Here is a 14,154-nt window from a genome sequence, read left to right as displayed (position 1 = left end):
CTTTTAACAATGTTGTCCACCTTTTAGTAAAAAAAACTAAATGTTTTCATGTTTGGTTAACTACTTCATTCAGTTAATGAATTGACTTTATTTAGTTACTTTAGTACCCCCCCATTTAACTCAATGCATTGTGGTCTGTTCTATTGAACCTTACCTTCCAACCTGGTAAGCAGAAGCATCCTGATAAGAAAACTGTAGACTCTCTTCATGTTCATGTACTGTATTAAAGTCCTACTACTCTAGGCCTAAGGTCTCTGACCCGGTAAATGTGCTGTTGTCTCTGGGTGTCGACATGCTTCGGCTACTTGATTCTAAAACATTATCCACTCTACACCGTCAGTACTTAGTTCATCTTATGCTTGAGCAGTTTATAGACCAATAGATCAGACAAAGAAGCCAACCCCCAGTGAAAACTTGTTGACCACAACCACTCTGTAGAGAGGAAACCATGTTGATGTTGAACTGCACATGAGGTGGAGTTGCTTGAAAGTATTGCTGAAAATAAATGACATTTCAGTCTGCTGGATTACAGTGACCATTTATTGAATGGTGTCATCTTTTTGATTTCCAGTCGCATTCATAAAACTATCACAGATATCAGAACGGAAATATGTTGCAAAACATAGGGTTCACACACACATATATGGGTAACACATGACAGTGCTGCTGTTGTAAACAAGAAATGATAAAGTCATTATAAAGTAATGTCATCAATAGCTGTCATGAATCGTCATAGATGATATAGTAATATTTCAAGTGTAGGCCTTGGAATTCTGTCTGCTTTTTACACATAAATATATCTACCTACATCATATTGTCAGGCACTGTTCAAAATATAATCAAATACATAACTGAGAGACGTAGAGCCCATCCTAATAACTATCATTTCCCGTAACGTAGGCCAAAGGAGTTATGGTTGTACGAGGACCTCCAAGCTCGATTCTGACGAATCCTGTTTTGTGGGTGGGGCTTCGCTGGGAACCACCACCACCACATCCTTCTGGGTAGTTCCGCCTCTAACAGTGGATTGTCTACGTCATTGGGTAGAAGAGCAGGAAGTTTGTCAGGGAGTGGGCCCTCTGTTGATGCAGTGGATAAATCTCTCAAGACCTTTAGCATTGCATTGTCTGGACTCTCCCCTGTGGAAACAAAGTTTATATTGCATTGTAGATCCAAATATGAGCCTTAACAGTCACCACAGCAAAAACAACACATGCCTCAGTCACCCTTTATATTTCTGTTATAATACTGTCATGTCATAGTAAAAATTATGATTTTAGGACTAACACTCATGTGAAGCATGACCTTCATGCTTTCTATCTCATCTCATTTGATCTAAACCACTGATAATTTGTCCTCTTAAGGCACATACATACTGTATTTACAGACACTATTTAATTTACATGAGTGACTGTACCTTGGGTATAGTGGGAGTATCTGAGGCTGCTAGCGGGGAAAGTCTCTGTTAGTGAAGCGATTAACATCAGAACCACGGTGAGCTGCAGCATGGTTGGTGGTGTTAACCTGGAACCCACCGCTTGGTTGAATGTATCTGTAAGGAGAAACAGGAGAGAAGTCCAGTACATTAAAGGTGCAGTAATGACCAACATTTGAATAGTCCTTAGGGTAGTAAGAAGGCCTTAATAAAAGTTAATTATCTAGCCAAAATAAAGCATGGTAAAAAGAAAACTGTATATGTACATAACTGTATATTGTCCACCTGCTCACCCATTTAGATCAACATGGATTCTGTAAATGGATACAGTGCATCTTAGCAGGGATGGGTTTAGTGTGAAATGCAGTTTGATGTATCGTGGATACGTATAAAACGCAGTTGACGTATTGGGGATGTATGTAAAGGCATTTTGATGTATTGGGGATGTGTGTAAAAGGCAGTTGATGTATTGGGGATGTATGCAAAAGGTAGTGTATGTAATTAAGAGATGTGTAAAAGGCAGTTTGATGTATTGTGGATGTGTGTAAAAGGCAGTTTGATGTATTGGGGAGGTGTGTAAAAGGCAATTGATGTATTGGGGATGTGTGTAAAAGGCAGTTTGATGTATTGGGGATGTGTGTAAAAGGCAGTTGATGTATTGGGGAGATGTGGAAAAGACAGTTGATGTATTGGGGATGTGTGTAAAAGGCAGTTTGATGTATTGGGGATGTGTGTAAAAGGCAGTTGATGTATTGGGGGGATGTGTAAAAGGCAGTTTGATGTATTGTGGATGTGTGTAAAAGGCAGTTGATGTATTGAGGATGTGTGTAAAAGGCAGTTTGATATATTGGAGATGTGTGTATAAGGCAGTTGATGTATTGGGGAGATGTGTAAAATGCAGTTTCATGTATTGGGGAGATGTGTAAAATGCAGTTTCATGTATTGGGGAGATGTGTAAAAGGCAGTTTGATGTATTGGGGATGTGTGTAAAAGGCAGTTTGATGCATTGGGGATGTGTGTAAAATGCAGTTTGATGTATTGGGGATGTGTGTAAAAGGCAGTTTGATGCATTGGGGATGTGTGTAAAAGGCAGTTTGATGCATTGGGGATGTGTGTAAAAGACAGTTGCTGTATTGAGGATGTGTGTAAAAGGCAGTTGATGTATTGGGGATATGTGTAAAAGGCAGTTGATGTATTGGGGATATGTGTAAAAGGCAGTTGATGTATTGGGGAGACGTGTAAAAGGCAGTATGATGTATTGGGGATGTGTGTAAAAGGCAGTTGATGTATTGGGGAGATGTGTAAAATGCAGTTTCATGTATTGGGGATGTGTGTAAAAGGCAGTTTGATGTATAGGGGATGTGTGTAAAAGGCAGTTGATGTATTGGGGAGATGTGTAAAATGCAGTTTCATGTATTGGGAATGTGTGTAAAAGGCAGTTTGATGCATTGGGGATGTGTGTAAAAGACAGTTGATGTATTGGGGAGATGTGTAAAATGCAGTTTCATGTATTGGGGATGTGTGTACAATGCAGTTTCATGTATTGGGGATGTGTGTAAAATGCAGTTTCATGTATATGGGGATGTGTGTAAAAGGCAGTTTCATGCATTGGGGATGTGTATATAAGGCAGTTTGATGTATTGGGGATGTGTGTAAAATGCAGGTTGATGTATTGGGGATGTGTGTAAAATGCAGTTTGATGTATTGGGGATGTGTGTAAAAGGCAGTTTGATGTGTCAGGGATGTGTGTGGTTACTGGGCAACTTGCCAATGTGACCTCAGTGTTAACTCATATCACCTGCTCTGTGGAGATGAAAGCAAGTCACCCTGCAGAGCACACAGGAGGAACACAGGGGAAAGGTTGGGGTACTGACCTCCCACAGCTGACTGAAAACTCCCAGAGCTGCTCATACTCTTCTCAACGAAGACAGAAACTCACTCTTTCAGACACACACATAGATTGTCATGCATGCACGCACGGACGCACACACACACAAAACAAAATGATCTCCTCCTACCTCCCCTCATTCCCTCACATACACACACACACACACACGCACACACACACCCACAAAAAGTCAACAGTTGACTTCAAACAGGAACATCAAAGGTCTGTGACATCATTACCAACCACTACTTCCTCAGTTATCTCTGGCTGACAGAAGGGATGCGCTTGATATTCAAGTGTCCCGTTTACTCACTGCTAGAGTCCCATTTCTGCCCAAACACCACATTGTAAAGATGAAAAAGTAAACATTTCCAAATCTTTCATATTCAAGGAGCTTTCCAGGGAGCCCTGAATCACTTTTTATTGGCAGATTATTTTTCCTGACTTGCTTACTTTGGACAGTTAAGCGGACGGGAACCAATAGCTACGAATGTTTTAAAAGGTCTTCATATACTGATAAATCCTGAATTATATTAATGATATTAAAAAAAATCCACTTTGGACCCACATAGAATATTTTCATTAACCAGTTGAATGTATCTATTCAATACAGTACTCATAAATTCAAGTTAAATGTGGTCTTATGTAGCTCAATTGGTAGAGTATGATGCTTGCAATGCCAGGATAGTCGGTTTGATTCCCAGGAACACCTATTTATGTAAAAAAGGTATGCACACATGACTGTAAGTCACTTTGGATAAAAGTGTCTGTTAAATGGCATAAAAAAAAACAAATAGAATAGCCCAAAAATAATATTCTCTTCAGAAACCTCCAGATTGTGGTTTTGATGGAGGGGAACCTTGACTCAAGCCTTGACTCTTCTGGCTCGTTAAACACTAAAGAGGCCTGTAAACTAGTAGTTTATCTGCTCCAGTCAAAGACACTGATCCTGCAGCGCAGATCTCAGTTAACAAAGGGATACTGATCACTGCTGGCCTCAGCTGTGGATCTGGTTAACCTGGTACTCCTCTGGTGCATTACAGTACACCACACTAACCACAACCTTTACTACATTCCTGAAAACCTTGACAAGGCATATGTACAGTACATTGAATGTAAATACAGAGAACGATAGACTGACAAAAATAGGTGATTCTTGACATCTTCAACTTCCTGGAAACCCAGTTTTTTCCTTGAATACTACTTGCTGAAATTTAAGCCAAATACCTTGTTTGTTTAGAAACAGGAGCAATCAATGTGGTTGATTTCAACACCAAGTTGACAAACCACTCAGTTTTAAGGCAATGGCATACATATTGTGTTCACCATTTAAAATAAATCTACCACGGAAGGAACAACATTGGCTTACCTGTTTCCCTGTGGAGCTGCCTGAAGAGGAAAGATATGTAGACCACTCCGACTGTGTCCTCACTACCCACCCCAAAGGGGCTTTTGTAGGGTGACCACTTGCGTCATCGTCCCTGTGTTGTAACCTGGTGTTGTTGGACCTCCTCCCTTATTTCTATCTCTCCTTTCATCCCCCTGTTCTCTCTTCTGTTTGGTGATTGCCAGAATTTCTCAGAAGTGAATCCTCTGAATTGGACCCAATTAAGTTTTATTTAGACCCGTCCAGCACACAATGCAGGGTAATTGAGTTTTATGTCAAGATCATCCGGACAATAAACAAAATAATGTAACATGTCAAGATCATCCGGACTATAAACAAAATAATGGAACATTGCAAAGGAGAAATGGTTTGATGAATATGTAGCCTCATACCCAATGTCTTCTTGATGTTGTTCCTTGTATTTGAACTACACAAAAGGGGGATGGGATGTTACAAACTAGCACTGGCTACAGTTGCTAGTCCATTTCCCCCAAAAAGGAGTGGAAAGGTAATTCACTAGACATTCTGAATAATCAAATGCATATCTATTATTATATAATGGGAATTCTAATCCTGAAGGCTGGTTAAAACCACATTCCAGCCTGTGTCTATTCCACAAGTTACCACCAGCTAAATCTATGATGTTAAAATGCCTATTTACTCTGTTCCATCTGACTGTGCAACCCATTGTCTTATTAGCCCAGCCAGGCAATTTATCAACTTGTCAACGTATCCAAACTTTTGACCGGTGCTGTATATCTTCCAAACACAGGCTTCTCGGGCATTATCACTTAAGTAAATGTTATATAGGTAACACACAACACTTTCTAAATGTACAACATACCATGGAAATATTGTTCATTCTGAAACTATTCAGTCACCTTGGCTTTTTCGACATTTTGTTACCTTACAGCCTTATTCTAAAATGGATGTATATATATATATATATACACACACACACACACACACACACACACACACACACCGACAACACACACAATATACATATATATATATATATATATATATATATATATATATATATATATATACACACATATACATATATATATACACATATACATATATATATATATACACACACACACATATATATATATATATATATATATATATATATATATTATGTATATACCTGGGGCGGCAGGTAGATAAGTGGTTAGAGTGTTGGGCCAGTAACCGAAAAGTTTGCTAGATCGAATCCCTGAGCTGACAAGGTAAAAATCTGTCGTTCTGACCCTGAACAAGGCAGTTAACCCACTGTTCCCCATTGTAAATAAGAATTTGTTCGTAACTGACTTGCCTAGTTAAATAAATCTACTCACAATGACTCTACAAGCTTGGCACACCTGTATTTGGGGAGTTTCTCACATTTTTCTCAGCAAATCCTTTCAAGCTCTGTCAGATTGGATTGGGAGTGTCGCTGCACAGCTATTTTCAGGTCTCTCCAGAAATGTTAGCTTGTGTTCAAGTCCGGACTCCGCCTGGGCATTTAAATGTCAAGGACATTTAGAGACTTGTCCTGAAGCCACTCCTGCGTTGTCTTGTTTGTGTGCTTAGGGTCATTGTCCTGTTGGGATGGTGAACCTTGGCCCAGTGTGAAGTCCTGAATGCTCTGGAGCAGGTTTTCATCAAGGATATCTCTGTACTTTCTTCTGTTCATCTTTCCCCCGATCCTGTTCAGTCTCCCAGTCTCAGTCGCTGAAAAACATTCCCACAGCATGATGCTGCCAGCACAATGCTTCACAGTAGGGATGGTGCCAGGTTTCCTCCAGATGTGATGCTTGGCATTCAGGCCAAAGAGTTCTATCTTGGTTTCATCAGACCATAGAATCTTGTTTCTCATCATCTGAGAGTCTTTAGGTGCCTTTTAGCAAAGTTTAATAAACATCTCAAGGATGATCAATGGAAACAGGATTCAGCTGAGCTTAATTTTGAGTCTCATAACAAAGGGTCTGAATACTTGTTTTTTATTTGTAATACATTTGCTAAAATGTCTAAAAACCTGTTTTTGCTTTGTCAATATGGTGTATTGTGTGTAGATTGACGAGAGGATAAAATTATTAAGTACATTTTAGAAGGCTGTAACGTAACAAAATATGGAAAAAATCAAGGGGTCTGAATACTTTCTGAATGCACTGTAAATAAATGAAATGTGTAGGGCTCGATTCAATCCGTAGCGCTGAAGAGCCACACTAGAGAGAAATTTAAAGTTAATTTTGATTGAACCAACATATACAGCATTAACCAAAAATGCAGTCTCTTCGAACATCAGAACATTGCCTTTAAATTTCTATCGCACTTCAGCACTATGGATTGAATCGAGCCCAAAGTGTGTTTAACCAAAGGGCTCATAGTTGCTTGACTACAACTATAATAAAGGGTATGATAAACTGTAGATCAAAAATATGGTTTTATTATAAATACATAAGTAGGGTAGGATAGGTTACTTTCTAAATGATTACCCAAACTCAGTAATAATCTGATAACTTTCAGTTGCTTTTTGATTGCTTTCCTCTAAAGAGGCATTAGAAGAAGACAAAAAGGATCCATCAAACACATTTAGTGTGTCATCATAGTTGTCTCTGACTTGTGGTCAGACTCTCTCAGGCTGAAGAAACTTAAACGTGCCTTTTTGTCAATGCTGAATTGAGAAAACAGAAAGGTGTCAATGTAGTTTTTTTCCACAAACATCCTTTCTAAATGTAAAGGTAATCCAAGAACTAAACAACTCGTTTTTCAAAAGTATCTGTAATCTGATTACAATATTTCTGCTTGTAACGTAACTGATTGCAGTCACAGTTTCTTGTAAATTATTACGTCATTGATTACATGTAATCGTTTACTCCCAACCATGTGCATTAGTGGTATGGCAGCTAGTCATTGCCACACATCATGTATTTGGTGGTTCATGTTTTATGTAAACATTTCAAGAAGAAGAGTCCATCGGTTGGTTCATGGTTGGTGATGGGGGAAGGCTCTAAACTACCTCCCCGCTCCATCAGTCTCTGTCAAAGGTTATAGCCAGTCTGAGCCCAAATACACTTCACCTTTTGTCATCCATCACTTCCATTCCTCCATTCCTCTTCTTTTTCGGCTTCTCTCTCTCCCTTTCCTCAGACAATAGAAGGGCTACTTCCTAGGAAGTTGTTGTACAACTGGGACATGAAAGAAAGAATAGAGAAAGAGTGAGATAAATATAGAGAGCTTCCACTCCCTTTCTCTTCCCTCAGATCATAGAGGAGCTGTTTCCCTTGGAGAATAAAAAAAGAGAAGCGAGAGAGAGAGATTTCAGTCTTTCACGAAGCAGCACTATCGGGAGACTATAACTTGCCACTAGACACATTGTGAAAATGTTATGTGGAAAAATGTTGTCTTTGTTGAAATATCTGGGGTGTACCCAAATGTCAAGTAGTCTTGGAGACGGACTCATGTATTGTTGTTGTTTTTCCATTGCTTTGAGAGCCCAAACAACGCTTCCCATATGTACTGATGGATCTCGACAATTTTGTGGGAGAATGAAAAAAATCATAATGTATTATGTTTATTCAAAGTGATGAGTCTGGCTTAGTGACAGTCACAGTTGAAAAAATAAGGATTGTTGCTCTCACCACATTGAGATAGGGTATATTCACCAACGATAAAATGAATCCACACGCCACAGGGAAGAATGACCTGGAAGGAGATATAGACATACATATGAAGTGAGAACATTTCAACCCAGCAGACACTGTCACTTCAGCTTACAACTACCACAGAGTGATTCTGTCTTTGGTGTTGCCCAGGATACAGAACTTCAGCCCTTGAATGCCCAAGACAAATATCCCTTTAGAGATATCATACATTATTTTTTGGATTGAAGCTTTCTCACGTGCTTTGACCACAGTTTGTCTCAGAAAATGGTCCAGGGCTGGTCCCTGGACGTGGTCAGTAAAGTTATGTTGGCTTTCTTTGACCCTTCAGTCATGTCAGAACCTTGGATAAGGTGGAACAGAAACTCTGACGTGGTAGCGTCTGTGATCTTCCAAACTGTGCTTTCATTTTGACAGTGTTGGGATGGCATCAGTCATATAGCTGCTGTGTTATACGCACTGTTTCCCAACAACCTTAAATGGAATCCCTCCTTTGCTTTGTCTGTTTTAAATTGAAGGCCAATATAGTTGAGAGGTCTGGGAAAGTTGATACTGCTTTCCCCTGGAACTTTCTAATCAGTTGGCATCAAAAAAAGGAAACGAGGAGAAGCAGGCATTTAAAAATATGGTGCTGCCACCAAGGTACTGTATGTCTCTCATATAACCTAATCGTCTCCCAGCTCTCCTGTTGCTATGTGGTTGTTCCACCTTGCTTTCTAGAAAGCATGTCTTCTAAGACGCTCTGGATTAAAGTGTCTGCTGAATGACAAAAAAAAGAACATCTAAAATGTCCTCTCTATCAGTACCCCAGATGTGCTTTTGAACTCACCTGAACAGGAGCACAAAGCCGTAGCTCTCCACGGCCATGCCGATGATTGGCCAGCGGAACAGCACCAAGGCCACGCCTCCCAGGAAGAAGGTGGAGCCTCTGAGCTTCTGTCTCTGGAAGAAGAAGCCGGCCGTCCTCCTCAGGCCAATGATGAACGTCAGACCAGCCAGAAACAGAACCTGAAGGAAAGAAGTATGAAACAAGTTCTGTTTGAAAATATATAAAACAGAGTTTTCCTGTTTGTGATGCTATTATTGTCACTGTTATTTCCTGTTACTGTGACTATTGTCATGCAACCGAATTGCCGACAGAGTTAGAGTTCCGCGGTCGCCACCTTGGCGGCTGCAGATATATTAATCTCAGTCGATCTACAAACACATAGCCTATTAGCTATACAATTGTAATGTTATACCCCTGAGAAGGGGGAAATATGGGAAATGATTCACACTGACACAGCATCAGCGACTGTTCAGTGAGTTGTGATGATAAATTGCATAAAATCATAACTCTTTCCATAGATATCTCTTTTCTTAAATTATGCTGAACCCAAATTTTAACAAAACAAGCAACAATTTCAACAATTTTACTGAGTTACAGTAGATATAAGGAAATTAGTCAATTTACATGAATTCATTAGTCCCTAATCTATGGATTTCACATGACTGGGCAGGGGCCAAGCCATTGGTGAGTCTGGGAGGGTATAGGCCCACGCACCTGGGATGACAGGCCCAACCACTGGGGTGCCAGGCCCAGCCAATAAGAATTAGTTTTTCCCCACAAAAGGGCTATATTACAGACAGAAATACTCCTCAGTTTCACCAGCTGTCTGGGTGGCTGGTCTCAGATGATCCCACAGGTGAAGAAGCTGGATGTGGAGGTCCTGGGCTAGCGTAGTTACACATGGTCTGCCGTTGTGAGGCCTGGTTGGACGTACAGCCCAATTTTCTAAAATGATGTTGCAGGTGGCTTATGGTAGAGAAATGAACATTCAATATTCTGGTAACAACTGGTGGACATTCCTGCAGTCAGCATGCAAATTGCACGCTCCCTCAAGACTTGAGACAACTGTGGCATTGTGTTGTGTGACAAAACTGCACATTTTAGAGTGGCCTTTTATTGTCTCCATCACAAGGTGCACCTGTGTAATGATCAAGCTGTTTAATCAGTGTCTTGATATGCCACACCTGTTAGGTGGATGGATTATCTTGGCAAAGGAGAAATGCTCACTAACAGGGATGTAAACACATTTGTGCACAACATTTGAGAGAAATAAGCTTTTTGTGCATACTGTATGGAACATTTCTGGGATCTTTTATTTCAGCTCATGAAACATGGGACCAACACTTTACATGTTCAACTTTATATTTTTGTTCAGTATAGTTTAGAAGATACTGAAGCACTCTGGGACTGGGGTTGGATCCTCCTGTTTTAGTATTAAACCCATGTGAAACCTGTAGTGCTCTGCCTTCCTCTGGCTCTCAGCCAACTCTCTCTGTTGGCATGAAGCTCATAATCACACAATGCTGAAATTTGAATTATAGTGTTCAAGAACAGAAATGTTCTATTTTGTGAATCATAATCCCATGTATCATCTGTGTTGCTTAATGGTTGTAACTAATTACAGTGTCTGTACTCATTCAACTGAAATGTATAATGTTGGAAATTGTGGGGGTACTTTCTATCTTGTTTTTCATATTCAGCAGCAGTCAGTGGTCTGTATCAGTACTACTAATCTGATTAGAATTGATCAGTATGTGCATTTCTGCTAGCTCTCAGTGCAGGCATCTCGTTGGACGCCTGTGACCCTTCACCCCTGAAGTTCATTGGGGTCTGCATATGGAAAATTTCTGGGATCTTTTATTTCAGCTCATGAAACATGGGACCAACACTTCACTTGCGTTTGGTGGGGTTATGGTATGGGCAGGCATTAGCTACGGACATTGAACACAATTGCATTTTATCGATGGCAATTTGAATGCACAGAGATACCGTGACAAGATCCTGATGCCCATTGTTGTGCCATTCATCCGCCACCATCACCCCATGTTGCAGCATGATAATCCACAGCCCCATGTCGCAAGGATCTATACACAATTCCTGGAAGTTGAAAATGTCCCAGTTCTTCCATGGCCAGCATACTCACCAGACATGTGATGCTCTGGATCGACGTATACGACAGTGTGTTCCAGTTCCCGCCAATATCCAGCACCTTCACACAGCCATTGAAGAGGAGTGGGACAACATTCCAAAGGCCCCAATCAACAGCCTGATCAGCTCTATGCGAAGGAGATATGTCACGCTGCATGAGGCAAATGGTCACACAAGATACTGACTGGTTTTCTGATCCACTCCCCATCTTTTTTTTAAAGGTGTCTGTGATCAACAGATGCATATCTGTATTCCGAGTCATGTGAAATCCATAGATTAGAGCCTAATGAATTTATTTCAATTCACTGATTTCCTTATATAGATTGTAAGTCAGTAAAATCTTTGAAATTGTTGCATGTTGCGTTTATATTTTTGTTCAGTATAAGAATGCTGTTCACTGACTATAACAGTTCAACATCATAGTCCCCTTCACTCTCATCACTAAGCTCAGGACCCTGGGACTGAGCACCTTCCGCTACAACTGGATCTTGGACTTCCTAACAGGCCACCCCCAGATGTTGAGGGTAGGCAACATCATATCCAACCATAAACACGAAAGCCCATCAACAGTGTGTGCTTAGTCCCCTCCTGTACTCCTTGTTCACCCGTGACTGCGTGGCCCACGACTCCAACACCATCATCAAGTTTGGGAGGAGGTCAGAGACCTGGCAGAGTGCTACCAAGACAACAACCTTTCCCTCAACGTCAGCAAGACAAATGAGCTGATCGTGGAATACGGGAAATGGAGGGGTGAGCACGCCCCCATTCACATTAATGGGGCTGTAGTGGAGTGGGTCGAGAGCTTCAAGTTCCAAAGGTGTCCACGTCAATAACAAATTAACATGTTCGACACACACCCACAAAGTTGTGAAGAGGGCACGACAGCGCCTCCTCCCCCTCAGGTAACTGCAAGGCACCCGACCGCAAGAGGATGGTGAATACGGCCCAGTACATCACTGGGGCCGAGCTCCCTGCCATCCAGGACCTCAATACCAGGCAGTGTCAGAGGAAGGCACAAAAATGGTCAAGGACCCCAGCCACCCAAGCCATAGACTATTCTCTCTGCTCCCGCACGGCAAGCAGTACCAGTGCACAAAGTCTGGAACCAACAGGACCCTGAACAGCTTGTACGCCCAGCCATAAGACTGCTAAACAACCTTGCTGAATGGCTACCCGGACTACCTGCATAGACCCTTTTTTGCACTAACTCTCTTGCACTGACACTATGCAAAAACATTGTACTCCCACACATACATACAGTACTTAGCTGTATATATCCATGTTATTGTTACTCGTTATTTTTATTCGTTATTTACTGTGTATTGTTGGAAAAGGACCCGTAAGTAAGCGTTTCACTGTTAGTCTAAGCCTGTGATTTTATTTGAAAAAAAAGGTGTATAATGAGTAAACTTTCAACCCCAGTAGGCAGTCGAGATAAGACGAACAACCACCGATATAAACAAAAACGTATGACATTTTTAGAGCTGTATTCTGACTGCATTTTCATGTAGGCCTATAGTGAAGATAAGCCATGTGGAGATGTTCATTTTATTTGAAACTTGTTTGAAAAGATTAGTACGGATTTTCTCAGAGGACCCCACATTGGGGTGTGACCCCAAGTTTAGGAACCACTGTGCTAACCTCTCTCTCTGCTTGCTTCCTTTCTCTCTCTGTATCATCTGCTTCCTTCTGTAGCCGGCATATTTATTGCTCCTGCTGAGGTAGGCTCTGTTTAACATGAGCTTTTTATGTAATCTTTCTAGCTGGCTAAGTAATACTAGCCAGAGCCCTTCAACGAGACTGCAATAGAAGTCTCTGCCGGTAGCTAGCCACCTGACTGACTGTATCTATAAGCGACTCATTCTCTGAGAGTCGGTTTTTGTTTGTTGGGGGATGTCTGTAGACACGGCAGTAGTCCCAGGACGGTTTTAAAATGGCCTTTTGTCCAGCATATAGTTGCCTAGAGGGGAGCCGATTCCGAACTGGGGTAGTTCGTTTCATGTTTCAGGCTCTCTGCATGTGCCTCGAGAGTGCAGAGTTAGCTGTTTGAGAGAGTGGTGAATGTGCTGCTAAAAAGGCAAATCTGGGCGGCGAATCCAGAAGACGCAGGCCAATATAACATACAAACCACTGTTCAAGATCCCACTTGTTCACAAAGAGGCAGGCGCGATTAGAACTCAGTCAGATCAAGAAAATAAGCGTTCTGAGCTTTGATCAACGCTGGGAGCAATATTTAGATGTTGACCCATAACTTATTTTCTTTATTGTGTACAAAATATATATTTGTATTAATATTTTCAAATTACAAAGATTATTACTCACATTCCCAAATGCCAGCAAGACAGAGTCAAAGTACAGCAGCACGCCAAAGAGCAGGAAGAAGAGGCCAAAGCCTGTGAGACCAACACCAATCTCTGGAACACACACACACATAGAGAGAGAAACACACACACATACAAATTAGCGAGACATCCCAAGTAGTTAAACCAACTCTACAGTCTGTTCCTACATTTAGGCAGTCTACAGAGTTCAAACTCACAGTATCCATAGCCTTGTAGGCTTTCACCATGACACACTTCAAAGTTAAAAGTTCACAACAAAATAACTCAAGTCCAGGTACAATATGTAAACTAGCAGATTTACCTGAGTAATCCTTTCAAGTAAATTAAAAACAAACTGATTGTAAGAAAGGCTGTTGTAAACCACTTACTCTGAGTCTCCGTGATTGAAACCATGATGTCCTTGTCTTCCCCTGAATTCTCTCTCCTTCTCTCCCCCTTCTTGCGTCTCTCTCTCTCTCTCTATGTCTCCGTC

General features: G+C 41.0%; 2 protein-coding genes across 2 annotated transcripts; both read right to left on the bottom strand.

Annotated features, from left to right (window-relative positions):
* Nucleotides 1-522: 522 nt before the first annotated feature.
* On the bottom strand, nt 523-5,606 carry kiss1 (KiSS-1 metastasis suppressor). Its single transcript, XM_045705799.1, has 3 exons — nt 4,693-5,606; nt 1,418-1,552; nt 523-1,139 (listed from the first exon to the last, which is right to left on the bottom strand). Exons 2-3 carry the CDS (start codon nt 1,506-1,508, stop codon nt 883-885), a joined length of 348 nt encoding a protein of 115 aa, XP_045561755.1. The 5' UTR covers nt 1,509-1,552; nt 4,693-5,606; the 3' UTR covers nt 523-882.
* A 1,520-nt stretch (nt 5,607-7,126) lies between these two features.
* golt1a (golgi transport 1A) lies at nt 7,127-14,154 on the bottom strand. Its single transcript, NM_001146632.1, is given in 5 exon segments — nt 7,127-7,889; nt 8,343-8,406; nt 9,193-9,371; nt 13,663-13,754; nt 14,051-14,154. Coding segments are annotated over 5 exon segments (402 nt in total). The 5' UTR covers nt 14,076-14,154; the 3' UTR covers nt 7,127-7,847.

The sequence above is a fragment of the Salmo salar genome, chromosome ssa22, assembly GCF_905237065.1.
Source record: "Salmo salar chromosome ssa22, Ssal_v3.1, whole genome shotgun sequence".
Taxonomy (NCBI): domain Eukaryota; kingdom Metazoa; phylum Chordata; class Actinopteri; order Salmoniformes; family Salmonidae; genus Salmo; species Salmo salar.
This window is presented reverse-complemented; position numbering and strand designations above follow the sequence as displayed.